The 27,875-nt window shown below is 43.6% G+C and overlaps 2 protein-coding genes and 1 long non-coding RNA gene across 5 annotated transcripts in view; 2 read left to right on the top strand and 1 right to left on the bottom strand.

Moving 5' to 3' along the window:
* Positions 1-1,149, top strand: part of NINJ1 (ninjurin 1) — a 61,726-nt gene extending 60,577 nt beyond the window's left edge. For both annotated transcript variants that reach the window (XM_033926585.1, XM_033926586.1), the window contains exon 4: positions 354-1,149. The gene's annotated coding sequence lies outside the window, so the exon portion shown is untranslated. The remainder of the gene's footprint in view (positions 1-353) is intronic.
* A 7,601-nt stretch (positions 1,150-8,750) lies between these two features.
* Positions 8,751-27,875, top strand: part of LOC117351239 — a 166,840-nt gene continuing 147,715 nt past the window's right edge. Inside the window, exon 1 of the long non-coding RNA XR_004537362.1 lies at positions 8,751-9,094. This is a non-coding gene — a long non-coding RNA (uncharacterized LOC117351239). The remainder of the gene's footprint in view (positions 9,095-27,875) is intronic.
* Positions 26,070-27,875, bottom strand: part of CARD19 (caspase recruitment domain family member 19) — a 31,404-nt gene continuing 29,598 nt past the window's right edge. For both annotated transcript variants that reach the window (XM_033926281.1, XM_033926282.1), the window contains exon 6: positions 26,070-27,796. In XM_033926281.1, coding sequence (XP_033782172.1) covers positions 27,681-27,796 — 116 coding nt within the window. In that variant the 3' untranslated portion in view covers positions 26,070-27,680. The remainder of the gene's footprint in view (positions 27,797-27,875) is intronic.

Here is a 27,875-nt window from a genome sequence, read left to right on the forward strand (position 1 = left end):
TAACAGCATTAGCATGTGTTATGAACCACTTGGATTTTTCCCCCATCAACATGAAGGCAATATATAAAAAACTTTTTATAAATTTAAAAATTTGTTTCTGTAGCAAATAAGACCCGTTATGGCACAGACTGTTAGTAAATTATCTTCCCTTGTAATAGTATTTGGAAAGGCAATTTTATAAAGGAACCGCATATATGCCTCCACAGCCTGCACACTCCCTTTGATAATGTTACTCTTTAATTTTCCCATTACATCTAAAAAGGCAGTTTTTCTCATCAATACTGAATTGTCTTTTTATTGTAGGCTATAAAAGTATTTCAGTTTTTGACTTAAATTTTTTTTTTTTTTTTCAGAACTCCAATGTCTTCCATCTGAAAATACAATAAATTGACCTTGAGACTCCTGGATTTCTGAGCACATTATTTCTTCTGTTGTATGAAGAGTTTGAAGTTCGACACACACGTCTTATTTCCTTTGCAAAAAACCTTTCAGCTCGACTGAATGCTGTTTTTTGTCAGTTATTTGGAACGCAAAAATGTTCATGCTAGTACACAAACTTCATTGGCATCAAAGATTGTAGAAACATCGGTTTTCTAGCAAAGATTATAGTAAAGCAGCAATAATTTTAAGTTATTTATATAGTCTCCAAAAGAAGTCTGAGAATCCTGCAGTGGCTTGGAAGATGCAGAGCAGGAAATGGGAGGGGCTTGCCATTCTGCTATGAGAATTGGAAGGTGTAATTACTGAACTCCGAGTCACTACTTCATCATTGGTCACTGATGTCTAAGTCAATATTCTGTTCAAGATGCATCCCATGCAAAGCTGGGTGATAACTACTTTGGAGATCAAGAGAAGATATTAATCATAGCTTTGAATAATAGTACTGCCTTTGTTACATTTCATAGCAGGACAAGAGACATGTTTACCTTAAGGCCTTTTTCATTTTAAATACATAATCTAAAGATATCCTTAATAATCCTGAATTCAAATCTTTTCTCATTATGTATTTTCATTTAGCTATTTGTAGCACATGGTTTTATGAACAAAATGCATGTATAATGTTGATGCCTTAAGTAAAAAAAAACAAAAAAACAACAACCCCCAAATCTTTTAGCTGAGCACTTAATTTTAAGACATTTCTATAAGACTGTAGATGTCAGTTGTGCACTGCCTTCTATAACAACAATAAATGACTTCCCCCCCCCCCTAAGGGGAAATGTTTACATCTTATTATAGAACATTTATTTAAAATGCAAGGAAGACAAAGCTGTCCAAGGGACAGATGTTGATTAATATGACATATTTGATTGCTTTAAAGATAGTCATTCCTTGTCCAATTAACAGTCTTGTTATGCATCCTCCTAGGTTGGGGTCAGGTCAGACTGTGAACAAACAGAAATTCTTCAGATTTAGTTAAATAATGGAGAAACTCTTTCTTACTTTTACACTGCCGTGGTTGCACATCTAAACTAATTCTGCTAAATACAGTCCTGTACGGTTGAGGGGCTGCTGTTTGCATTCAGGAGACAACTCACCACTTCAAAAACTTTGACAGTCTTGTCCGGAATTATCTTCTGAGCATAAAGTATATAGAAAAATAGAACAGCTGATAAAGAGTAGCAGGCTTACCTCAACCACCCATTATCCTTTTCCGTTGGCAATAACACAGAGCTTACTTGATATCTGGCTTTTCCTTCACTTCCTTTGCTCTTGCTGCATTCACCACCCCCACCACTCTATCCACAAAGCCACTGCCCTTTCTGTGAGGAAATATATCTCTGTCGCTTCTGAGCCTGCTTCCTGAAACTTCATACTGTGATTTCTAATTTTAGAAGGTCCTCTCCACTGAAAAATGCATGTTTCTTGTGCATTATTTATACCCTTTGCGTTAGGTGAATGTCTGTCATATCCGCCTTCTCCTCTCTTATGGGATAAATGGATTTCAGATGCGTCCTTTAAAACACTGTTTTGAAGATCATGGATTTAAATTCATTAAGCCAGGCAGCAGATGCTCAATTGATAGCACATACTAACTAGTGTGGAGACCTTACCCGGTCTCCTCCTCATCCTACACAAGCAAGTAGTGTACGGTAGCTATTATCACAGGCCTGTATTAAATTCGTAACAGATTTTAGTAAATGTGCCCCTGTATGTTTCTGAGATCCTAGAACAGACATGGGCAATTCCAGTCCTTAGAAACATAGAACATGACGGCAGAAAAGGGCCACGGCCCATCTAGTCTGCCCACATTAATGACCCACCCCCTAACTACCTCCATGAAGAGATCCCACATGCCAATCCCATCTTTTCTTAAAATCTGGCTCGCTGCTGGCCTCAATTACCTGTTGTGGAAGATTATTCCAGCGGTCAACCACCCTTTCGGTGAAGAAATATTTTCTGGTGTCGCCATGAAATTTCCCACCCCTGATTTTCAACGGATGCCCTCTTGTTGCCGTGGGTCCTTTAAGGAAAAAGAAATCCTCTTCCACCTCAATATGGCCTGTGACATATTTGAACGTCTCGATCATGTCTCCCCTCTCTCTGCGTTCCTCGAGTGAGTACAGCTGCAACTTACCCAGTCGTTCCTTATACGGGAGATCCTTGAGTCCTGAGACCATCCTGGTGGCCATTCGCTGAACCGACTCAACTCTCCACACATCTTTTTGATAATGCGGCCTCCAGAATTGTACACAATATTCCAGATGGGGTCTCGCCATGGATCTGTACAATGGCATTATGACCTCGGGCTTACGGCTGACGAAACTTCTACGGATACAGCCCATGATTTGTCTAGCCCTAGATGAAGCTTTCTCCACTTGATTGGCAGTCTTCATGTCTTCGCTAATGATCACCCCCAAGTCACGTTCTGCTACAGTCCTTGCTAGGATCTCACCATTTAGGGTGTAAGTCCTTCATGGATTTTTGCCGCCAAGGTGCCGGAGTTGCCCATGTCTGTCCTTGAAAGACATTTAGCAGAGCTGGGGTGGAGTTGCACTTTATGTACCTAATTTATGAAATGTGCGTAAGAGCGCAGGCACAAATTTATGCAAGATTTATGCACTTCTGGAGCTAGCTCTGGATGCTTATGTTACCTTTAATAAAACATGTTCACTTTTGGAAAAATTTTTAAAGGCACCTTATCATAAAATTCCCCCTAAGAGTTTAAATACATTTATGATGCTTGTATTCATTTACAATGAAAAAATACTTTAGGTTTGTATTATGTTCCTGTTTTTAATGTATTTTTAATATTGTATAGTTCTTTCATGGAAATATGAGACACTGAAACATTTGTTTTATTTTCGCCTTGCCTCTTACCTTATGATTTTATTAGTGGAATTAGCAGTCAACTTAACTACCTTTTGAAGACAGTATGACCTTGATAAGCACATCAAATGTATTGTTGAAAAATTGGCACAAAAACAACCTGTTCATTTTCTTTGTGATATTGCTTACAATTTGTCATTGGATTATAAATTGAGTAAACGCATTATTAAATTCACTTTTTTAAATAACTATCAGTTTGTTCTGTGAATTGCCTTCCTTCCAATTGTTGTAGACCCGATTGACCTGTTCTTCTTTCCTTCCTTCCATTGATCATCACAAGAGGCCATCGGAACTTGCCATCCTCTGAGTTTTGCCCCCCCAAAAGGAAAGATTCAACCATTGCTGAGAAAGGTTAGGGCTGCTAGTGTGTGTGTGTGTGTGTGTATACAAGTAAGATGTGGTTGTCTTGTGTTTGAGGAGGGGTAGTGTGGTTTTGCGTTAGGTTGGGTTATGTGTGTGCGCGTAAGAGAAAATGGTGGAGCTGTCTATGTCCTGCTATGTAGCTGCCGGGGAGGGGAGAAGGTGTGATAGACAGTAGAATAGAGAGAGTATGTCCTATTATCTGAGGTCAAGCAAGCAGCATATTCTCACATGTAGGTGCCATGGATACAGTTAAGGGGGATGGTTAATCTGTTGGCCAGGTTGGTGGGCAGTGGGGCGTAGGGTTATGGCTTGAAGGCTAGGAGCATTGATCTGTTTTTAGCTTACCATCTACTCTTCCTCCCTGAACCATTGAGTCCTTTGACCTTGCACTGGTGGCTTTTCCTTTGATGTCAAAGGCCCCTAGTGGTTTCAAGTGGTGCACTCAGTGCCAAAGGACCATTTCAAGTGTAGACCCACATAATTGGTGTGGCCAACGCCGAACACCAGGGATTTCTGGCTATCCTTAATGAATATGCATCAGAGGTTTGCAATCCATGAAAATCTATCTCAACACATTTATTAGGCATATCAGCCCAGTTATTATAAAAGACGCCTAAACTTAGGTGTTTAGAATGGCGTGGCTAGCTGATCTAAGCACCGAACTTAATTATTTAAAAAGCCTCAATTGGCACCATTAATTGAAAATTGCATTTAAATCAGTATGTATTAGATGGTAGGCGCTTACCACTTTGAGATAGGTGTCAGCTTCCAGGTAGCACGGTTACGGGGCAGATCATGGACATGTTTTGTATTTAGGGGCAGATTAAAGGCATGTTTTCACTTAGGCGCACTCATTTAGGCCAAGAAAACTGTGGCATTGAGTACGTCTAAGGTTTCAATGTCTACCGGTGGCCAGGACCACTTTAGGCGCTGCTTGTGATTGGCACTTGCGCTTCCTGGCGCCTACCCAAAAGGCATCACTTGTAGAATCAGGACCATCCTGAAAACCTCTCTGATTGTATGCGACGTCAACAAGTGCACATGATGAGCTTGGCCTCTGATAACACTGAAGAAGGGGCCATAGGAAAACTGAAATGTCAGACCTTTTTTTTTTTTTTTTGCATAAATTAAAATGACCTTAGTTATGTTTTCTAGTATGCTTTCTTGTTTTGTACTTCAGAATTTCTATCATTTAAATTTCTCCAGAATTTTTTATTTTATTTTTATTTTTCCTCTAACTCTACTTTTCACTTCTCTATTACCCTCCAGGTACTTTAGTTAGATTGTGAGCCTTCGGGACAGTAAGGGAATTTTTCAAGTACCTTTCTTATTTCTAATCTTAATGTATATTTTCTGTAAACCGCTTAGAACCTAACGGATGTAGCGGTATATAAGAAATAAATTACATTACATTACATTACATGGACCATTTGGCCTTCATCTGCCATCATGTTTCTAGGTTTCTATAACCATAAAGCTCTATGACATCACAATGCAGGCAAAGAGCCTTAGCCAATGGGAAGAAGATATGCAAATGTTAAGAGCCTTAGCCAATAGGGAGAGGAGGAGATAGTGGATGCTGCAGAATTCTACTGTTCAACGGCTCCCCCTTCTGCTTCTATTCCTTTCTCTCCTCTCTTCTACCTTCCAAAGTATTTAGATCAATGCTGTCTTGTTAAAATGTTTATTTTATTTTTATTTTTCCTCTAACTCTACTTTTCACTTCTCTATTACCCTCCAGGTACTTTAGTTAGATTGTGAGCCTTCGGGACAGTAAGGGAATTTTTCAAGTACCTTTCTTATTTCTAATCTTAATGTATATTTTCTGTAAACCGCTTAGAACCTAACGGATGTAGCGGTATATAAGAAATAAATTACATTACATTACATGGACCATTTGGCCTTCATCTGCCATCATGTTTCTAGGTTTCTATAACCATAAAGCTCTATGACATCACAATGCAGGCAAAGAGCCTTAGCCAATGGGAAGAAGATATGCAAATGTTAAGAGCCTTAGCCAATAGGGAGAGGAGGAGATAGTGGATGCTGCAGAATTCTACTGTTCAACGGCTCCCCCTTCTGCTTCTATTCCTTTCTCTCCTCTCTTCTACCTTCCAAAGTATTTAGATCAATGCTGTCTTGTTAAAATGTTTATTTTATTTTTATTTTTCCTCTAACTCTACTTTTCACTTCTCTATTACCCTCCAGGTACTTTAGTTAGATTGTGAGCCTTCGAGACAGTAAGGGAATTTTTCAAGTACCTTTCTTATTTCTAATCTTAATGTATATTTTCTGTAAACCGCTTAGAACCTAACGGATGTAGCGGTATATAAGAAATAAATTACATTACATTACATTACAGTGGGAGATGCTTTGGCCTAGGGCCAGCCTTTGAGTTAATCACCATTTCAGTGCTATACATGTGGTTAGTCATAACTAAGACTGCCTCAGCCTGTCCTTGACACACAGCCAGATTAATAATCGGATCTGTAGAACGCAACGATGAAAGGCCAAATGCTAACTGGTTCAGAATTTAGAAAGTCTATAACTTCCTTTAGAGTTGGGTGAGAGTGATTTTGTGTTCATTTCCCCATGCTGTGTGTGTCATAAAGATATATATAAAAATCAGAATCAAATGGGTCAATATTCAAAGCAATTTAATTGACCAAGAATGGCTCCTGCCTCTTTGTTTGGGGGCTAACTTCTAATTTCCAGTGGCACTGAACCAGTTAGTGCTGGACTGAAAACTGGCTAGTTTGGGAGTGTTCTGGGGGGTGAAGATTGGCACTTCGCCAGTTAAGTACTGCTATCAGAATTTAACTGGCCAGGATAAACGCCTAAAAGTCAGTCCTATCTTTATGCAGTAACCCTTACCAGTTCAATAAGTGGCACATGGATGGGAGGTCCTTAGGTTCTGAGAGCAATTCAACAGGAGGTGGTGCAGACCTGTCTAAAAAGGGATGCCAAGCTGTATTAATGTTACCCCTCAGCAGTAAAGAAACATTATCCTGAGATAGAAGCGATTGTATCTGCTTGTAATAAAAACACCCCCAAAAAGATCATTGTGTTAGGAGCATAAATATTACCTAAAAGCAAAGGTTATTCTGCTGGCAAAGCTTTGGGGAAAAAAAAAAATATATATATATATAGTATACTACTCTATATACTACATATATATAGAGGAGGGGAAAGGGTGGGCGGGAGGTGGGCCAACCTACACCTAGGCGTATAACACATATAACCAAAACAGTTGACAGGTTGCCTAGTCGGCATTTAGACCTTTTTGACTTAGACGAAGTCAAACTAGGTCTAAGTATTGAAAAAGGGGCCGCTGAGCTGATGGCCGCTGGCGTGATCAGTTCAGCGGCCCAGCAACCTACCCACCGCAACCATCGCGGCACTACCGCGATGCGATAACCCCTCTACCTGAACTGCCGCAACCCGCGGTAGGAGAGATGCCCAATCTCTCCTGCCACGGGTTGTGGCAGTTCGGGTACAGGAGTGATTGCATCGCACAGGGGAGATAGCCAATCTCTCCTGCCATGATACATCACCCCCCCCTCAACAATGGCTAGGAGGGAGCCCAAGCCCTCCTGGCCCTGGCGAACCTCCCCAACACAACGGGCCAGGAGAGAGACCAAGCTCTCCTGGCCCTGGTGACCCCCCCCCCCCCCGACACAACTGGCCAGGAGAGAGCCCAAGTCCTCCTGGCCCCGGTGACCCCCTACCCCCACTACAATTTGGGCAGGAGGGATCCCAGGCCCTCCTGCCCTCGACACAACCCCCCAGATCCCCCACCCCTTCCCTGTACCTTTAACGTTGGCCAGATGGACGGGTGCCAAGCCTGCCCATCCGGCAGGCCAGCCGGGTCCAGAATGGGGCTGGATTGGCCCAGGCGGCAGAAACTCCACCCACAGGTGGGGCCTGAGGTGCCTGGGCCAATCAGAATAGGCCCGGGACTATTTAAGACTTAGGCATGACAAATACCCAACACACACACACTCTCTCTCTATCACTCCTCATCCTGACTAATGGAACAGGAAGTCCAAATCACTACCCTTACCTGGGAAATACAAGAATAAAGTAGGGACCAGTTCCTTATTATTCTCTACCCAGTGGAGCCAAAGATTACAGGATTTAAAAGTCAAAAAAGGATCCCCCCCCCCCTTACACACTCATACATCCATCTCTTGTTACTCATCATGTACTCCTAAAAAGAGTATTTCCTTACTAAATTTATGTTGCTTTAAGGAAGATACTGGCCGCCAGATAATGTGAGCTATATCATTGAATGGTTTTATTTTTCTTTTGTAAATGTTTATGATGATATTGATGGATTTTCCTGAGTTTGTTATATATATAAAAATTGTAATGAATAAATAAATAAATAAGAGTAAAAGACTGGGGGGAAAATACCTCTAATCTCAGTACAATCAGTTAAGTGCTGAATGTTGTACTTTATTAGCTATGTTAGCTGGCTCCAGAAACCTGGAAATTCAATGCGAGCATGGTTAATAAAAGCCCGGACCCCATCAGCTGAATATTGGCCCAAAGCTTTTAGTTGCAAATTTTTGTGTAAGAAATAGAAGGTTTACAGGCCCAGCCCTGGAGCTTAATGACAGTGAGCACAGAGGTGTCTGCTGTGTAAGCTGAAATCACACTTCAGGCATGGATGAAAGCCTGACTTAGGTGACATTGCAACAGAAGAATTGTAATAAAGTTGGCATAAATTTATAACATTTTTATTGAAGGAATCAAATTAATATACAATATTCATTGCAATTCAATTAATAATATTTGCATACATATTTTAATCATAAGTTGGCATAAAAACATTGCAGAACAAAGTACAGGGCAGAGCTTTGTTTTGCACTCATTCAATGAGCGCGAAAATGGAAGCAGTCACGCCGTAGCCTCTCCCCAAATTCGCACTGGCTCTTTAGGCGCTTGCGCACTCGCCTCTCCTTGGTAGGTCCCCGCCGGAGCTCCACCCCCCCCCCCCCTTCCGGCGGACGTCATTGATGATTTTGCTGCAGGTGGTCTTGTTGGCGGACCGGGGCCGGGCTGCTGAGCTCTACCTCCGCGGAACCTTTCGTGCGCGGGCGGCCGGCCGTGGCGTGCGCATTTTCTCCTTCCTGCCCGCCCCAGACCGGCTGCGGGCCTCAGCCGGCGCGAGCGCCGCTTCTACCTGGCGCGAGCTGCGGCTCCAGGTGCGCGTGACGTTCGCGCCACGATTTCCTCACGCGAAAGGGCGGCTGGCTCGTGCGGGGGCTGCGTGTCGAGTTTGCCTCCGAGAACTACCTAAGCGCGAGGCGACGCGGAGCCCCAGGCGGATGATGCGCAGCCCTCCTCCCGCTTCCCCGGAGCAGGTGTTGTGTGCGCTGAGCAGCCTCAAGAATACCAGGTGAGGAGGGCGCGGGCCTGGCCCCCCCAAATTCATTGCCCTGCTGTGTGGTTCCTTTTATTGTGCTGTTTGGGAGAAATGGGGTTTCCTTGCTGACGTCACTTGTCTTAGTCTTTGGTCCCTGGAGTTTTGTTAGAGTCAAATTCGGGCTAGTTTAACTAAAAACTGAACTAGGGTTCGTGCTGGAGCTTTAAATGGGCCCTTTCGGGTATGTATTTCTCTACTGCAGGGATCTCCAAAGTCCCTCCTCGAGGGCTGAATCCAGTCAGGTTTTCGGGATTTCCCCAATGAATCTGCATGAGATCTATGTGCATGCACTGCTTTCAATGCATATTCATTGGGGAAATCCCGAAAACCTGACTGGATTCAGCCCTCGAGGAAGGACTTTGGAGACCCCTTCTCTGCTGGATGGCATCTGGGTCTTTCTTTGTTCCTGTCCTGTTATCACCTCTCAAGACCAGGGGCCTCTGCCGATCATCAAGAGTTTAGAGCAGAAGTGTCCAACTGCAGTCCAGTCAGATTTTCAGGATTTTCCTAATGACTATGCATGAGATCTGTTTGCATGACTTTTCATAAATAGGTATAAGATCTATTTATCTACAATGGAGGCCGCATGCAAATAGATCTCATGCATAGTCATAGAAATCCTGAAAACTTGACCTGATGAGTGCCAAGCTTGAACACTGTGGTTTAGAGCACAGTTCTTCAACCGCCGGTCTGCGGACCGGTAGTGGTCCGCAGGAAATTTTTGCCGGTCCGCGCAGGACCGGCAAGATTGACTCATTTGAACTTCCTGCCGGTCCGCACAGGACCGGCAAGATCAGCGTCGGAAGCATGCGCTGGGCCGGAGAGATCTTGGGGAGCCTCCCACAGTGGCTTTCTCCCCTCTCTGCAGCTCTCCAGCGCAGCGATTCACGAAGGCTGAGTCGCGGCTGCCTCTGATGATGCAACTTCCTCTTTCCTCAGAGGCGGCGCGACCCAACAAAGGACCCGAGGCTGCCTTCGTGAATCGCTGCGCTGGGAAGTAAGAAGAGCTGCTGGGAGGGGAGAAAACCACTATCAGTCTGGGAAGCTGCTGGGCAGGGGGAAAAAGGGACAGCTGCTACTGGAAAGGGAGAAGGAGAGATGCTTCTGGGAGGGGAGGAGGGAAAGGAATCTGGGAAGCTGCTGGGCAAGGAAAAAAAAAGGACACTGGTTTAGAGGAATTGTTATTTCTGTTTGCTTTTGACCTGGAATAACTTATTTTATGAATTAAGACAGCATGACTCTTACTATTTCTTTCATAAAATGTTGAAAACTTATCTTTTTATGAGTATAACTATATCATGGTGGATAAAAATTCAGTGACTTTTTTATTATTTAAATTAGGTTGTTTTTTTTTTTTTTTTGGGGGGGAAGGGAATCTATTTAAGGTACATTATAGTCCAAAAGTTATTCATCATGAAATAAGAATGTTTCTAATTACATAACATGAGGCTCTATATTCATGCAATGTTTACATTTTTTGGTAAATAAATTCCATTAATCCATTCTAGTCAGGAAAGCAAAGATACAAATAGAAGAAAAAAAATAGCTGATGTGGTAAAAAGGGGAGACAAGATTTGAAGAAAGTAGTAATGTTGAATGAATGGCAACCTAGTGAAAGAAAGTACACATCAAGCAGGTCATGTTTTGGATTTAATTTTTATCTCCCAGGATTGTAGAAACCTCTTGGAAAATACTTTGCAGGTTGAACAGATAGTTTGAACAGTCAAGTTTTTGTCATTTATGGTTGGTCCAATATATAAAAACGAGAGAAATAAAGAAATGCGATTGATGAGGGTGTCAGGTCAAAAGCGCGCCGCGACAAAGGCACGCCCAGACAATTGAGCGCAGCGCGGAGGCGCGCACCGCTCTAAATTACTGTTTTTAGGGCTCTGACGGGGGGGGAGGCGTGGGGGGGAACCACCCCACTTTACTTAATAGACATCACACCGCGTTGTGGGGGCATTGTGGGGAGTGTAGGGGGTTGTAACCCCCCACATTTTACTGAAAACTGAACTTTTTCCCTGTTTCTAGGGAAAAAGTTCAGTTTACAGTAAAATGTGGAGGATTACAACCCCCCCAAACCCCCCATAACGCCGGCGCGATGTCTATTAAGTAAACTGGGGGGTTCCCCAACAAAAACCCCCGTCGGAGCCCCTAAAAACTGTCATTTTGTGCGGCGCGCGCCTCCGTGCCGCGCTCAATTGTCGGCGCGCGCTTTTGTCTTTCGCGCCATTGTCTATGAACCATTGATAAGACCTCACTTTGATATAAAGGATTCAGAGAAGAAAACATAGATGAAAATGAATCGGTAGATGAAATGGTTGCCCCAGTGGCATAATGGTTTGAATAATGCTTTGAATGCTGTAGCGCCTGAGTAATTGATTGCGCTGAAAGGACAATCACCTTGGCCATTTATTTACTCGATTTTCTATACCGTTCTCTCAGGGGAGCTCAGAACCAATTTACATGCATTTATTCAGGTACTCAAGCATTTTTCCTTTGGTACTGTGACATCACAAAGCCTCATTCCACCAATGCCTAAGAGCCAACCTCATCAGTGATGTCACAATGGCTTCACTGTCCTATACTTGGCTCACTTCTACTACATTTTGATTTCTACAGTGGCGAAGTGAAGCCATTGTGACATCACTGATGAGGTTGGGTCTTAGGCATTGGTGGAAAGAGGCATTGTGATGTCACAGTACCAGCTCTGGTTATCAGAGGCTGAAATGTTTCATACCATTTATTTATTCAATTTTCTATACTGTTCTCCCAGGAGAGCTCAGGACGGTTTACATGAATTTATTCAGGTACTCAAGAATTTTTCCCTGTCTGTCCCAAAGGGCTCACAATCTATCTAATGTACCTGGGGCAATGGGGGGGGATTAAGTGACTTGCCCAGGGCCACGAGGAGCAGTGAGGGTTTGAACCCACAACCTCAGGGTGCTGAGGCTGTAGCTTTAACCACTGCGCCACACTCTCTCCATGGAGATCAGAAGCGATAGTGCAGGTTAGAAGTGAAGTGAGACAAGCCAAGCGCTTATGGCATAGAACGAAAGAAAATGATGAGTATAAAATTCGACTTACTGAATATCTCAGTTTATGTGAGAATGAAAAGAACCAGTACTGCAAGGATAGGGTTACTCGGGCATTAAATAGACCGAAAGCATTGTTTAACGCTGTTAATCATTTGATTAATGGATATGATGATTCTTATGATCTTGATGTAGAAAAATCTGCGCAGTTTTCAACAGAAAGAACGGGTGATATCCATCAACCACTTGATGAATTTTATTTTAGCTCAGAAGAGAAATTTAGAAAATGAGAAATGGTCTCATTTTGAAACTGTAGATGAATCTGAAGTTCATAAAGTTATTCTAGTTGTATGCCTACTCGTGCAATTCAGGATCCTTGGGCTTCAACAATTATTAGACAAATGGTTGATAAGATGACCCCTCTAATTGCTAAGATTGTAAACAAATCATTGGAAAATTGAATTTTTCCAGGGCTTTGTAAGCAATCCCCACTGTTAGACCTGTGGTGAAACGTAAAAATGTGGAATTGTTATGAAAAATTTTCATCCTGTTTCTGTTGTTCCATTCATTGGAAAGGTCTTAGAAAAGATTGTTCTATCTCAGTTAGATGATTTTGTTCATGAGATTGATTGTTTGGATCGCAATCAATTTGGTTTCCGGAAAGATCACAGTGTAGAATTATTATTGATCTCTTTAATTGATACTTTGCGATTGGGGATGGATCAAAATAAGACATTTTGTCTGGTGTCTTTGGACATATCTGGAACTTTTGATTCGGTTGATCTAATTAAGTTGTTGGGCAGTTTGCATAACCTCGGGATACATGATGTAGTGTTTAATTGGTTTCAAACATATCTCCTAGGGCAGGGGTAGGCAATTCCGGTTCTTGAGAGCCGGAGCCAGGCCAGGTTTTCAGGATATCCACAATAAATATGCACGAGATAGATTTGCATCTCAAGGAGGCAGTACATGCAAATCCATCTCATACACATTCATGGTGGAGATCCTGAAAACCTGACCTGGCTCCGGCTCTCGAGGACCGGAATTGCCTACCCCTGTCCTAGGACGATCCTTTCAAGTGAGAAATGGATGTAAGATCTCAAATATATACTCAGCTAAGACAGGAGTACTACAAGGTTCTGCTCTTTCTGCCTTATTATTCAATATCTACATGACTGCTATAGGGAAATTGAAACTTTAGACTCCCCAAAGCCGTGATTCTGTAAACGGTGCCCTAAAATGATTGACAGGTGATTGGCAGCCACTTTTACGGCAACCATCGACTTGGGTGTCGCTTACACAGAAGAACTTGTATTTTCCCTCCCCACAGTAATTCTAATGATATTAACCAATAAAAGGCAACCTATTGCAATGAATTCCTTACTTGTTTCCAGTCTGACAGCTTCACAGAAGCCAATACAAAAGTATCAAGTGCAGCTGTAACAAAGGGGAAAAAAGGAAACAATGTTTCTGTAATTATTGTTAGATGACATAACACTGATTTTGATCCTGACAGCTGCTTCAACAATGCTTTTGACCATATAAATCTGCAACAATCTGAACAGGCAGCTGCTAATTGGGGGGAAATGTAATTGCAAAATGTACTTTGAGCCTATTAGTGATTACATCAAAAACCCCCTGGAGGAAAATGTCAGCTCAAGCAGGCTCAATTTATCAGCAGTCACAGAGAACACAAAAGCCATGTGGAAACACTGGCCTAGAACTCTGGTAGCATAGTGTTAGAAATACCAAAGAAGACCAGTAGGTGGCACTTGCTCCTCATAAACTGAAAATCTCAGAAAACATCAGGAATTCATTAGTACTGTATATAACAGGGGTGCCCACACCTTTTTGGCTTGCGAGCTACTTTTAAAATGACCAAGTCAAAATGATCTACCAACAATAAAAATACTAAACATATACCCCCCTTTTTTTTTTCTATGGTGCGCTAGCTGATTTAGTGTGCGCTAAGTGCAAATGCACCCGTTATATTCTATGGACGCATTAGCATTTAGCGAGCGCTAAATCAGCTAGTGCACCTTAGTAAAAGACTCCACCCCCATATTTATTTATATATATACCGAGTGCACCTCTTCTGTCCTCCAGATCTCGTTCCATTCCCCAACCAACATTTCTCTATGTCCTTCCAGGAGTCCTGTTTTTCTTCCTCTCCTCTACCCCTATTGGCAACATATCTCCCTCCTCTGTTCTGATCTTGCATCTCTCTGTTCTTCCTCAGGGTCTCTCCCCCTCTGTCTCTTCTGTCTGTACCTCCCATAGTCCAACATTTGCCCCCCCCCCTCTCTTCTGCCTCCCCTTTTGTTTCAGATTTCTCCCTCTCTCTCTATCTTCCAACTGCTAACATTTTGAGTCCTCCCACCTTTTGGTCCAGGTCTTTGTCTCTTCACTCTCTTTGTCTTCCCCCTCCCCAGGGCCTGGCATCTCTTTCTCCTCGGTTCAGAGTGTATCCCCTCTCTAACCCCTCTAGTAGTCCAAGATCTGCCTTGTCTTCCCCCTCCCTTTTGGTTCAAGGCTGCTTTCCCACCCCTCCTCAAGGTCCTTTTGTCTCTTCCCTCCCCCCTGATCCAGCGTCTCTAAGGCAATCCCCCCTCCCACCGGAGTCCTCGCGACGGGCACAATTGTACCCTGACGTGCGGGGCCTTACCTCCGCTGCTTCCCTGCACACAGTGACTGTCGGATCAGTTCTCACCTCCATTCTTCCCTCTGGGCCTACCACAGTTGAAAGTTAATTACGACAGGACGCAGAGCGAACGTAGCAGGCTGCCGTCGGCTTCTGTAACATGTTCCCTCTGCTGCTGTCCCGTACCTCCTCTGACGTCGGGGGAGGGTCCGCGTCAGAGGGAACGTGCTACAGAGGCTGAGGCAGCCTGCTACATTCCCTCTGTAGGCTGCCGTAATTACAGTATTTTAAAGGTGAGAAAGTGACTGGGGGAATGCTAGGGAGAACACTGACTCTGCGATCTATCGGCGTTGCCTTTGCGATTGACTGGTAGATCGCGATCGACGTTTTGGGCACCCCTGGTATATAATATGCTGTTCTATAGTGTTTAGTGTAGGGATCTCAAAGTCCCTCCTTGAGGGCCGCATTCCAATCGGGTTTTCATGATTTCCCCAATGAATATGCATTGAAAGCAGTGCATGCACATAGATCTCATGCATATTCATTGGGGGAAATCCTGAAAACCCGACTGGATTGCGGCCCTCGAGGAGGGACTTTGAGACCCCTGGTTTAGCGCAACTAGATGAAATGGAGAGAATGGTGCAATTTAAGGGCCTGAAGAGTAAATTATACACAATATTGAAATACATATTCCATTTTATATAAATGACCTGTCTGTAGCATCCTCATTGAAGTTACATGGTAATTCTTTTAAAACAAATAGGATGATATATGTTTTCACGCTAGTTAAGCTCTGGAACTCGTTGGTAGAGGATGTGGTTACAGTAGTTAGCATATCTGGGTTAAAAAAAAAAAAAAAGGTTGAACAGGTTCCTGGAGGAAAAGTCCATAGTCTGCTGTTGAGACAGGCATGATGGAAGCCTTTGGTGTCCCTGGGCTTGGCAGCATGGAATCTTGCTACTATTTGGGATTCTGCTAGCAGTGGCATAGCCAAGGGGGAGGAGGCCTTTGGAGCCTGGACCTCCTCAGCTCAGGACCCTTCTGCTTTCATGACTAGTGAGGGTGCTTGAGGTGTGCCTGCAGCAGCACTTAATTTAGCAGACCCACTTCAGCTGCTAACGTCGAATTCTCGAGCATGTTCAATTCAGGTCTGAGCATGCAAGGGAGCGATGACAATTTAACGGATGAAGTCCACGTGATGGATTAAGTGCTGCTGTAGGTGTGACTCGGGTAGGAGATGTCTTTGGCTGGCGGGGCTTGGCATCCTTGCCAGCAAAGGTACTATTTTGTTTTTGTGGTGGGCAGCTGTGGGCGTGGACAGAACTTTGAGACTTCTCAGCTCACTTTTTGGAACCCCAAAAATGGACTTCTGGTTACATCCCTTCTTCTGCCAAGTATTTGCGACTGGATTGGTCATGGCTGGAAGCAGAATACTGGGCCAGAATGACTATTGGGTCTGATCCAGTATGGCTATTCTTTATGGTCTCAGCTAATCAGATTAAATCTTTTCATGCCCTTCTGGATGAGGCTGGTGATGTTTCTGCCATGCCAGTGAGTGCAACAACAAAAACAGTGGAACAGAAGATCCTGGACATACAGGAGATTTCAGATATTTATTGTTCTCCAAATGTCATTTGTTAATTGCATAACTCCCTTAAATGCAGAAAATCTGTATCAAGATTTTAGCGGTAATTGTACCACGTGAACACGAGACCCTAGATAGGCTGTGTTTCGGCAGTATATTGCCAGATGCGTGTACATTAAACACACAAGAAACATGTATAATTGACAGACAAACTGGACAAAAATAGTGGCGGACATGCTGAAGAAATGCATCCAGTCAGAACTTCTAATATGGCTAACATAAGTCAAAAAGCTCCACCAGGAAGTATTCCCTCTGTTTCCTGTGTCTCTCCTAATCCCATAATCAATTGGTGTAAGTTACAGTTAAATGAGTCCAAGACAGAACTTCTCTGGATCCACAAAATCTTTGCATATACCCCTACCCGTCCTTTTCCTGGGGCACAAACACCTTTATACCCAAGGATAACGTTCACAGCCTAGGACTAACTCTCGACTCAAACTTATCAGACAGAATAGTATCTTCCTCCTTCTAATACCTCCGCCAGCTAAAAATCATACGTGCATACTTCTCAGAACCCAAATTCGCCCCACTACTGTAAGCTTTTGTACTATCCTGCATAGACTATTGCAACACACTAGACTTTACGGAGAGGGTGGTGGATGCCTGGAATGCGCTCCCGAGAGAGGTGATGGTGAATAAAACTGTGACTGAGAAGCAGGGGATGAACACAGAGGATCTAGAATCAGAAAATAATATTAAAAATTGAACTAAGGCCAGTACTGGGCAGACTTGCACGGTCTGTGTCTGTATATGGCCGTTTGGGGGAGGATGGGCTGGGGAGGGCTTCAATGGCTGGGAGGGTGTAGATAGACTGGAGTGAGCTTTGAAGGAGACTTCAGTAGTTGGAACCTAAGAACAGTACTGGGCAGATCTTTAGATTGTTGCCCAGAAATAGCTAAGGAGATGGGCTGGAATAGGTTTTAATGGAGATTTCGGCAGTTGGAACCCAAGCACAGTACTGGGTAGAGCTTTGGATTCTTGCCCAGAAATAGCTAAGACATTTTTTACATTTTTTCTCCCTATATATCCACCAGCTTCCCTCTGCATCCCTTATCTGTCCTGTGCAGTATTTTCCCCTCTTTGTCCTTATTCAACTCTTGTTTAGCATTTTCCCTCTTTGTGCTTTGTGTCCTTCATACCCAGCATCTCTTTTCTGTGTCCCTCCCATGTCCAGCATCTCTCCTTCTTGCACTATGTCCCCCTCTGCCTGTGGTCAAGCATCTCTCTCTCTCTGTTGATCCAGCCTCACTCTTCCCTCTGCTTCTCCCTCCCCAGGTCCAGCATCTCTCCCCTTTTTTTTTTTTTATCTAGGTCTCGCTCTCTCTCTCCCCTCTGTTGCCCCCCAAGTCCAGCATATCTCCTCCTCTCTTCTGTTCTCCTCCCTTCCCTCCAAATGTTAAAGTGGGTTGCTGGCAAGGGCAGTGGTGAAAACAGGTTGCTTCTAGCTGGCCTCATCAGGGCCTTTCCTCTGCCATGCCTTATCCAAAGAAACTTGCATCAGAGAGATGGGATGTGACGGATGAAAATCCTGGTGGTGCTCAAAACAACTGGCGTGCAAAATCATCTCATGCATAGTTATTATGGGTATCCTGAAATCCTGACGGGCTGTATTGAAAACCACTGATCAAAAGCATCCATTGACCACATATGGTTTAAAACAAAGCAACAGACAATACACAAGTGGAAAAAAAAATTTCATTTTTATTTTCAAGGATAATTTTTTTTCTTTTTACAAATGCATACACTGTATTTAATGGCTTTGGATAATTTGGTTTAATGGCAACTCTTCTCACACATTTACTTCCACATGAATTAAACATTGCATGGTTAGTGGGGTATTTATTTGTTGTTTAATCCTGTTTATTTGTTGTTTAACCCTATTTATTTGTTGTTTAACCCTGTTTTGGCCTATTGGTCTTCTGTTCCACTGGACTAAGATTTTCCACTGCTGGGTCAGACCAGTGGTTCATCGTGCCCAGCAGTCCTCTCACACGGCAGCCCTTGGGTCAAAGACCAGTGCCCTATTTGAGTCTAGACTTACCTGCGTACGTTCTGGTTCAGCAGGAACTTATCTAACCTTGAATCCCTGGAGGGTGTTTTCCCCTATAACAGACTCCGGAAGAGCATTCCAGTTTTCTACTGCTCTCAGGGTGAAGAAGAACTTCCTTACGTTTGTACGGAATCTATCCCCTTTTAACTTTAGAGAGTGCCCTCTCGTTCTCTCTACCTTGGAGAGGGTGAACAACCTGTCTTTATCTACTAAGTCAATTCCCTTCAATATCTTGAATGTTTCGATCATGTCCCCTCGCAGTCTCCTCTTTTCAAGGGAGAAGAGGGTCCAGTTTCTCTAATTGGGACTCTGCCCCTATGCTTAAATTTCTCCCCTATGCTTAAATCTCTCCCCTTTAGCTTCTCTCTCCCTCTCTGCAACTGCTTCTCCTCTCCTGCTTGCCTGATCGAAACATTCAAGATACTGAAGGGAATAGACTTAGTAGATAAGGACAGGTTGTTCACCCTCTCCAAGGTAGGGAGAACAAGAGGGCACTCTCTAAAGTTGAAAGAGGATAGTTTCCGTACAAACGTAAGGAAATTCTTCTTCACCCAGAGAGTGGTGGAAAACTGGAACGCTCTTCTGGAGTCTGTTACAGGGGAAAACACCCTCCAGGGATTCAATACAAAGTAGATAAAGACAGGTTTGTTCAACCTCTCCAAGGTAGAGAGAACGAGAGGGCACTCTCTAAAGTTGAAAGAGGATAGTTTCCGTACAAACGTAAGGAAATTCTTCTTCACCCAGAGAGTGGTGGAAAACAGGAACGCTCTTCCGGAGTCTGTTATAGGGGAAAACACCCTCCAGGGAGTCAAGACAAAGTTGGACAAGTTCCTGCTAAACTGGAACATACGCGGGTGAGGCTGGTCTCTGACCTAAGGGCCGCCGTGTGAGCGGACTGCTGGGCAAGATGGCCACTGGTCTGACCCAGCAGCGGCAGTTCTTATGTTCTTATGTCAGACATCATGATGAGGGGCCAAAGCCAAGAGGCCACAAGCTGCTGCTCTTTTAGGAAGGTGCAATGGCCAGGGCTGAAGCTGGACCATGAATGTCTGGACATCAAAGCTGGTTCTTTTACGGGGCAGTGCACAACCATCAAGCATGTATGTAATAGGTCCCATATAGGAACATGAAATATTGTATAAGGGGGCAGCCCGGTAAATTCCAGGAGCCCACATGCAGGGCTTTCTCCCCAATGGGTAAAGAGGGAGAGCACTCAAAATATGCCCAATTTTTAAACAAATGAGTCAAGAGCAGTGTTGCTTCTGATATACACCTTTTAACAGTATTTACAAACGCAATAAAGAAGAACACTCCAAACGAAACACTTTCCTTGCTCATTTTAACAGGATGGATATTTGGACAGAAAAAAAGGCAAATCGGCCTTACTAGACTCATTCTGAAACATGCTGGGGAAGGGGGAGGAGATGCTCCTCCAGTTTACAGCAGGCTGTTATTTTATGGGTTAAAGAGATCCTCTAGTGCAGTGGTCTCAAACTCGTGGCCCGGGGGCCACATGCGGCCCGCCAGGTACTATTTTGAGGCCCTCGGTATGTTTATCATAATCACAAAAGTAAAATAAAAGAGTTTCTTGACCATATGTCTCTTTAGCTATAAATTATAATATTATTATTCAGACTTAGCCAAAAGTTAAGATTTAATATAAAGTCATTTCTTTAATAAGACATTAACTATTTTTTTTTTTCTGAGGCCCTCCAAGTACCTACAAATCCAAAATGTGGCCCTGCAAAGGGAGAGTTGGAGACCAGTAGCTAAACTGTAACCATGAAGCCTGTTTGCCTTTGAGAAGCAGAGCTGAGATTGTGATGTCATAATGCCTCATTCCACCAATAAGAGCCAGCCTCATCAGTGATGTCATAATGGCTTGATTGTCCTGTTCTCCCCTCTGCCCTCCAACCCAGCCAGCAGATTAACTGTTCCCCTTAATTCAGTGGTCTCAAACACAGGGCCCACCAGGTACTATTTTGAAGCCCTCGGTATGTTTATTATAATCACAAAAGTAAAATAAAACAGTTTCTTGATCATATATCTCTTTAGCTATAAATGACAATATTATTATTAAGACTTAGCCAAAAGGAAAGATTTATAAACTATTAAAGAGTTTTACTTCATGCAAAATTGTCGTTTCTTTCATAAGACAATAACTATTTTTTCTGAGGCCCTCCAAGTACCTACAAATCCAAAATGTGGCCCTGCAAAGGGTTGGAGTATGAGACCACTGCTCTAGGGCAACGTCTACCTGCAGTGATATATATGAGGGGATTTTGAAAAGTTCTCAGCCCAACCAACTTCCTAAATTCTGAACATTATTTCGCCACTGTAGCTGAAAAGAGTGCTATTTTATTTTCCAAAGTGCCAATTTTGCCAAATCGTAATGCTATGTTTTGACATTTGTTTCAGATCATTGATTGAACCATGCCAATGAAAAATGTAGAACTCCGAGCTGTCGTGAAGTTCCTATTTCTGCAGAAGAAAACTCCAAAGGAAATCTGTGAATGTATGATGCAAATATCCATTGGTGAAGAAGTGGTGTGCAAACTTTCACTGTGGAGATGTTGAGACCGAAGATACAGCAAGGTCTGGGAAGCCCCAAACGGTGTCAACTCTTGAAATTGTTGACCATGTCCATGACCTGATTTTGGAGTTCAGCAAGTATCGGCTAAAACAATTGCAGAGACACTACTGATATCCTGGGAGCATGTTGAGTGTATAATCCATGAGCAGCTGGGTACGTAGATACTGTCAGCCAAGTGGGTGCCCAAATGTTTGAATGCTGATGAGACATGATATTGAGTGCCACTTCTAAGTTGATCTTGTGGAATTTTCAGCAAGCTGGTGCCAACGTTTTGGAATAACTAGTTATTGTTGATAAAACATGGTTACACCACTATGCTCCTGAGATAAAATAGCAATCAAGGTAGGATCTCAAAGGCCAAGGCAATTCAGGACCCAAAACTCAGCAGGAAAGGTCATGGCCACAGTGTTTTTGGGATCAGGAAAGGTGTAATGACTGACTATCTTCCGAGGGACCAAACAGTTAATGCAGAATACTACTATAAATTGCTGTGCCAATGAAAGAAAATAAGGAGCAGGAAGTTGTGGAAGGAAGTTCTCTTTTTAGAAGACAATGCACCTGCTCACAAGGCTGGCAAAATAATAGATGTTTTGATGCATTTGGGGTTTCATTGCATAGACCATCCACCCTGCTCACCAGGTCTTGCTCCATCCGACTAATTTCCGTTTCCAAACCTTAAAAAGAGTTTGAAAGGGCAATAATTTTTGAGTGATTTGGAGGCGATTTCAGTGACTAGACATCGGAGTATTTTTGGAAGGGTTACAGAAACTTCAGACACGATGTGCCAAGTGAGTTGGGGTGAATATGTGGAATAACTCGTAAGGTTCATGGCTTCACGTCATTCCTTTCTAGGTTGGGCTGAGAACTTTTCAGCACCCTCTCCCCCCCAAAAAACACTCTTCTTTTTTTTTTCTAGGAGGTGACTCTAGTCCTACCAGGTCACATAATGAAAGAATAGTGATGTGGGTATGATAATGGGTATGTGGTTATGCCAGCCATTTCCCCTTATGACTAAGGAGATTTCTAAACAGAATCCTGGAAGAATGCATTTTAAATCACCTAAGTTTCTGGGCTTGAGAGAAGGTAAATAAACTAAGTGCACAAAGAAAGACCTTAAAAAAAAAAAAAAAGGTTAAAACAGCATATTATGAATATTGCATCTTTCAAACAGAAAAGGCAGGAGAAAAAGGCAGCATGCCACTTGCACCAGCGTTGGGTTTCCTGGCCCCGCGACCAGGAAGTGATTCAGAGCTCGTGCTGGTGTTGGCATGTTGTGGCGGGGTGGAGAGGTGCCCGCGCCCCCACTGAGACGGTGCCCGGGGTGGTTTGCCCGCCTTTATTATGCCACTGATGTCTGTGCAGGAGAGGAGGAGGAGGATTGTGTCTTATGCATTTAGGCCCTGATTCTACAAAGTGCGTCCCGATTTTAGGCAGCTGTAGGCGTCCTACAGCTGTCTAATCAGCCAATCGGGATGCACGTTTTAAAAAAAAAAATGCTCCCCAGGCAGGCCGCCTATATTGAAGGCGCCTCCGGGAGCCTAGGGAGGCCCGCAAGACGCCTAAGCTCGCCTAAGGGCCTTAGGCGGGCCTTATGCGAACCTAGGCGGCCCTACGCATCTTCCTAGTAGAGGAAGAGACGCTTAAAATGTAGGCCAGCAAAATGAGGTTTAGTGTAGGCCCGATTCTGTATAGGACACCTCTCCTGAGCGTCCTATACAGAATTTGGGCCTTAATGTACAGCACTGCATATATCTTGAAACACTATAGAAATGATTAGAAGAAGAATAGGGAATGGGAGTAGAGGCGGGTAGGCAATGAGGGAAGAAGTAGCATTCAGGGGTCCTGGGGAGAAACTGAGGCCAAATAGAGGGGAATAAAGCGCATCTAATGCTAGATGACTGGCTGTTTTATTATTGAATTAAAAATTCCACTAGCCACTGCTCTCCCTTAATTAAAACCTCTGTTTTGACAACCCTGCTAGAAATGTATCATCCTCAGGTGAGAGGCTTGGCAGGTTCGTGGGCCCCCCCCCTGGCATAAGCCTAATTTACCAGGTTCATGAACTTTAGAACACTAGCTGGCTGATGCCATTTAACTGGCCAGAAATGGTGCCAACTGGTTAACTAGCACTTCGTCAGCAAAATGTGAATATTCAGTGTGAGATAACCAGTTATCGTCACCGAATATTCCCGGTTAGCAGCTAAACGTTAGCAGGCTATAGCGCACGGTAACTGGCAATTTAAAGCGCCGACCGGCCACGTTTAGTGGCCAAATCTGGCCACCCAAATCGCAATCCCATCTTTTGGATGCTATAAACCAGCTCGCTACTGACTACTGACTTCGCTTATTAAGTTTACACTGGCCAAAAATAAACTGGATCTTCAACGCTGGCACTGAATATCCTCAGTCGCTGCGGGATTTAGCTGGCCTGTTTCCCTATCAGCCTATCAGGTCTCTTCATTTTAAATTATTTTTGTTAATAGGTATTCCACCCAATATGCCTGGCAAAAAAAAAAAAAAAACCAAAACAAAACCCACACTGGCCTTTAATTGTGCAATATTTCCGTACTAGTTTTTTAGCCCGTTACATTAACGGGTGCTAGGAAAGCCTCCTTCCCTCACATTTCCCCTATGGAATTGGCAGTGGAGGAGAAGGGTAAATCTAAGAGTAGCTTATCTGAAGAACGGAATATGCTCCGTGCGCTGGCGAACATTTAAAGAGGTATGCAGAGAGGAGAAGAGGTGCCGGCGCCCCCCACGAAGACCCCCCCCTCCCCCCCACCTGCTGTTTGTCTGGCTCTTTGTTTTGATCTGCGCAAAGGTTTCAAGCCGGTTTGTCTGCGTAGGGGGCTTTTTTTTTTTTTTTTTTTTTTAAACCGGTCACTTTTTCAGTGGGTAGAATAAAGCCGAAGTTGGTGATCTGATGTAGCCATTTTGACATTTATAGATGGTCCCTGCTCCAAAGAGCTTACAATCTAACTTAGAAATACAGACATGACATATAGGGTTGGGGATGCACCAGATGCATACTTGTAGCACCTCATCTCCATATGCAACTTCCCCATCCAGCTAGCTACTTTCCACCTCTCATTAGCCAGGGAGGTAGTCATTCCCCAATCCCTCCCTGCCCCTACTCCTATGTAAGCATCAAAATACACCATATCTTCATTAACAGAGGAGCACAGATGAAAGAACTGGAAACTGGCCTTGAATATGTATCTAAAAATGACTTTCCCATTGGAGGCTTATTTAGTAAGGATCTGTTTAATCCCCTTCCCCACCCCTGCCGTTTTTCTTACTCAATCGTCCTTGCCTTCCCCTCCCCCCCCAACAAAATCTGCCGCAAAACGCTTGTGGTCTCCCTCCGCGCCGAGCTACCTGCGACTGATGGTTCTTCGTGGTCAGGTTGGTGTTATAATCCCATCTGGCGGACACGCTCTTGAACATGATAATTTCGGCCGTGTTGTTGTAGTCGCTGGCGAATTCCTGGGCAGGGGCCGTCTCGACGGCAGGACTCCGCGATTGCTCCCTCCGCCGCCATCCGCATCTTCTTCAGACCGTCCTGGCCCGGCGTCTGCCCTCCGCCGCCAGCCGCCTCGAAGCCCTCCTCCTGTAGCACATGAGCACTCGTGCCGCCACATCCCGACAGATCAGGGATCAGGGAACACGCGGCGCGAGTGCGCATGTGCACTTAGCGTTTTATTATTACAGATACCACTCCTGAGTCTTGCACCTGCCACAGTGCATCAAACTCCCTTCTTCTGGAACTTCCATTCCTCTGAGAAACACTTTTTTGTTGCACATTATTTACACCTTGGAGTTATCTGAATACTTAGCATATTCCCCTCCCCCCCCCCATTTCCTTGGTCTAGGGAAATATCGTAGATCGTTTACTATGTTATTATCCAACTAAAGTGAAGTTAGTTATCTAATCCAGGAATCTAGCCTTCTGTGTGTCCTGACCTAGTTAATACAATGCACTTTCCAGTCCAAAGATCCAGGGCTGAATGTGTTTTAAATCCCCAAGAGAAAGCAAACCACTGAAACGTCAGCATTTCAGCTGAGCTTGCTAATGGACAGAGCTAAAGGAAGCCTCGGTCAGCTTGTTTGGAAGTGCAGAGCCAGATGTTAGACGGATGCGAAAAAGTGCAAGCAGGCTTCTCGCCAGCTCTCTTGCACAATTTTGAAATCGCCACATTGTTTAGGTAGGCGCGCATTTTCCTGCAACTTCTGAAGCATTTACACCTGAGGAGTAAATTTACATAGCAAGCAAAATGTCCTGTGGGGTTTTTTTTTCCCCCCTACACAAGTCTCTGCCTGCACAAGTTGTATCACTTCTCTTACAGTATTAAAGAAAACAACCAGATATTAAAATCTTTGGCAAAAGATGAGCTTCTTAAACTCAGCAAGCAGCGACCTGCAGTTAGCTTGCTCCGTAAATCTGATCTTTCATTGGTTAAATAGCTGCGATCATTTATTTATTCACATTTGTGGTTGGCTTGTCACAAAAGAGTGCAGCACAACAAAGAAAAATGGGGAGACCCAATGATCCACCGATGAAAACAAAAACTGTGGATACAGATATTCTGGAGATAATTTATTAAACACTGACATATAAAACCATGAAAATTCAATTTAAAAAGTACAATGATGAAAAATACAGTGATAAAAATCCAACCGGACTCTACACGGTCTGTGTTTCGGTGAACACGCCTTCCTCAGGGGTCCAATTGTTTGCAAACTCACATATAAAGAATTGGACTGAAAACAGTCTATTGTCTTTAAAATGTCAGCAAAGAACACCGCAGACAAGCTGAAGTAGCAAAAAAATACTTTTTAAATTGAATTTTCATGGTTTTATATGTCAGTGTTTAATAAATTATCCACAGTTTTTGTTTTTTTGTCACAAAAGACCCAGCGTGAACAGACTGTGCAAAACTAAATCCATTTTTCCAGGTGGAACCAAGGCAGGCAAAGGCAAAGCTCTAGAAAAGGCCTTTACATTATTACATTAGTGATTTCTATTCCGCCATTACCTTGCGGTTCAAGGCGGATTACACAAGAGTTGTTGGGTTACAAGAATTGCAACATTACATAAGAACTGTCGTAATTCAGAGTCTGGATTTATAACAGGATTTGCCTGAGTGAGTCATGTGTTAGTCTGCTATAGACAGACCCCTGCGTGCCTTTACATAATAAAACATCCAAATTGCAGATACACATGTTTATATGAGCTTTGAAGCCGGGTGTAAATCGACCCAGTCCTCAGGACACACCTGGTCAGCCAGGTTTTCAGGATGCCCACGATGAATATTCATGAGATAGATTTGCACAGAATGGGGGAACTACTACCACTATCCAGTTGTGTCCGACCCTTAGGCCAGTCCTCGCCACGATTCCCTGGTTTCCACGGCTTCTTTCAATTGCTTTGTGTTCATTCCCGTATCATTCTTGATGGTATCCAGCCAATGGGCCTTTGGTCTCCCCTGCTTCCGTTTACCAATGACCATTCCAAGAACCACCTCCTTTTCTAGTGAATTTGTCCTCATCGCATGTCCAAAATAGGTCAGTTTCTGTCTGGTAGAATGGGAGTAGCAAATGGAAATTCATCTCATGCATATTCAATGTGGATATCCTGAAAACGTGACTTGACTAGGTGTGTCCCGAGGACCGGGTTGAGAACTTCCGCTGTAAGTGCAGGTGCACTTGCTGTGCACAATTATAAATTGCACTTGTGCATCGTAACTCTGCTCCACTCAACAATAACGAAACCCCCCGGGAACGCCTATACACAAATCTTGCAAAAGCAGGCATGCTCTTTCTATGCACATCCTTTTTACGTACATAGATGGTCATCAAATGTTATAAACAGACTGTTTCGTGACTCCTTTGCTGTCATGGGTTTCTAGAGTTGGTATCTATGCCTGATCCGTTTGTTCTGCTTGTTGTGATCCTGGTTGTATGTTCCCTTTGCAATTTCTAATAAAGATACTAAAAAAGAAAAAGCTTTTCAAAATCATCCCTCTGCTATGCAACCAAGGATTGGGAGTCAGAATTACTGTCAACATAAAAGGATGAGCTTCGGGGGGGGGGGGGGGGGTCCAAGCACGAGACCATTTTCAGTGCCTCTACTACAAAGTAATAGAAAAGAACTAGGGGTCCTTTTATCAAGCTGCGGTAGGGGGGGGGGGTTTAACGCACGTTAAACCACCTGCCGCGCAAGCCGCTAACGCCTGCATTGAGCAGGCTTTAGTTTTTTAGCCGGCCGCGGGGGTTAGCGCGCCATGAAATGTCCGACGCGCTAGCGTGGCTTGATGAAAGGACCCCCCCCTAGTCTTGGACATGCTTATTACGGCAACACACCGCACCATCACAAGCCTAAGCTAAAACACTTCTCTTTCAACCATAAATAAGTTTAAAAAAATAAACAAAAAAGTTATAAAAATAAATGATCCATCCCCAGAAATATAGCATCGGTAGCATGCATCGTAGATAAATCTTTGGTATAAAGAATGGCGTATTGGAAATACATGTTATACATAGCTGTGCAATATCGCATTGGGATAATGCAGAGAGCTTCTGGAAAACAATGTCCTTAAGTCTTCCTGGATGTGTCCTCCATGTAGGATATCAAAATATTTCGAACGTGTCGTCCAAAGCCAACGGCAGAAAATCCCACTACCTTTCTGGTTCCCACAGCAACTTTTGCATCTACAACAACAACAACAAAAAAACTAAATCAAAAATTAAAGCTTAGGGGGGGGGGGAGAGTCGGGGTACATACAATATT

Source organism: Geotrypetes seraphini, chromosome 17, assembly GCF_902459505.1.
Source record: "Geotrypetes seraphini chromosome 17, aGeoSer1.1, whole genome shotgun sequence".
Taxonomy (NCBI): domain Eukaryota; kingdom Metazoa; phylum Chordata; class Amphibia; order Gymnophiona; family Dermophiidae; genus Geotrypetes; species Geotrypetes seraphini.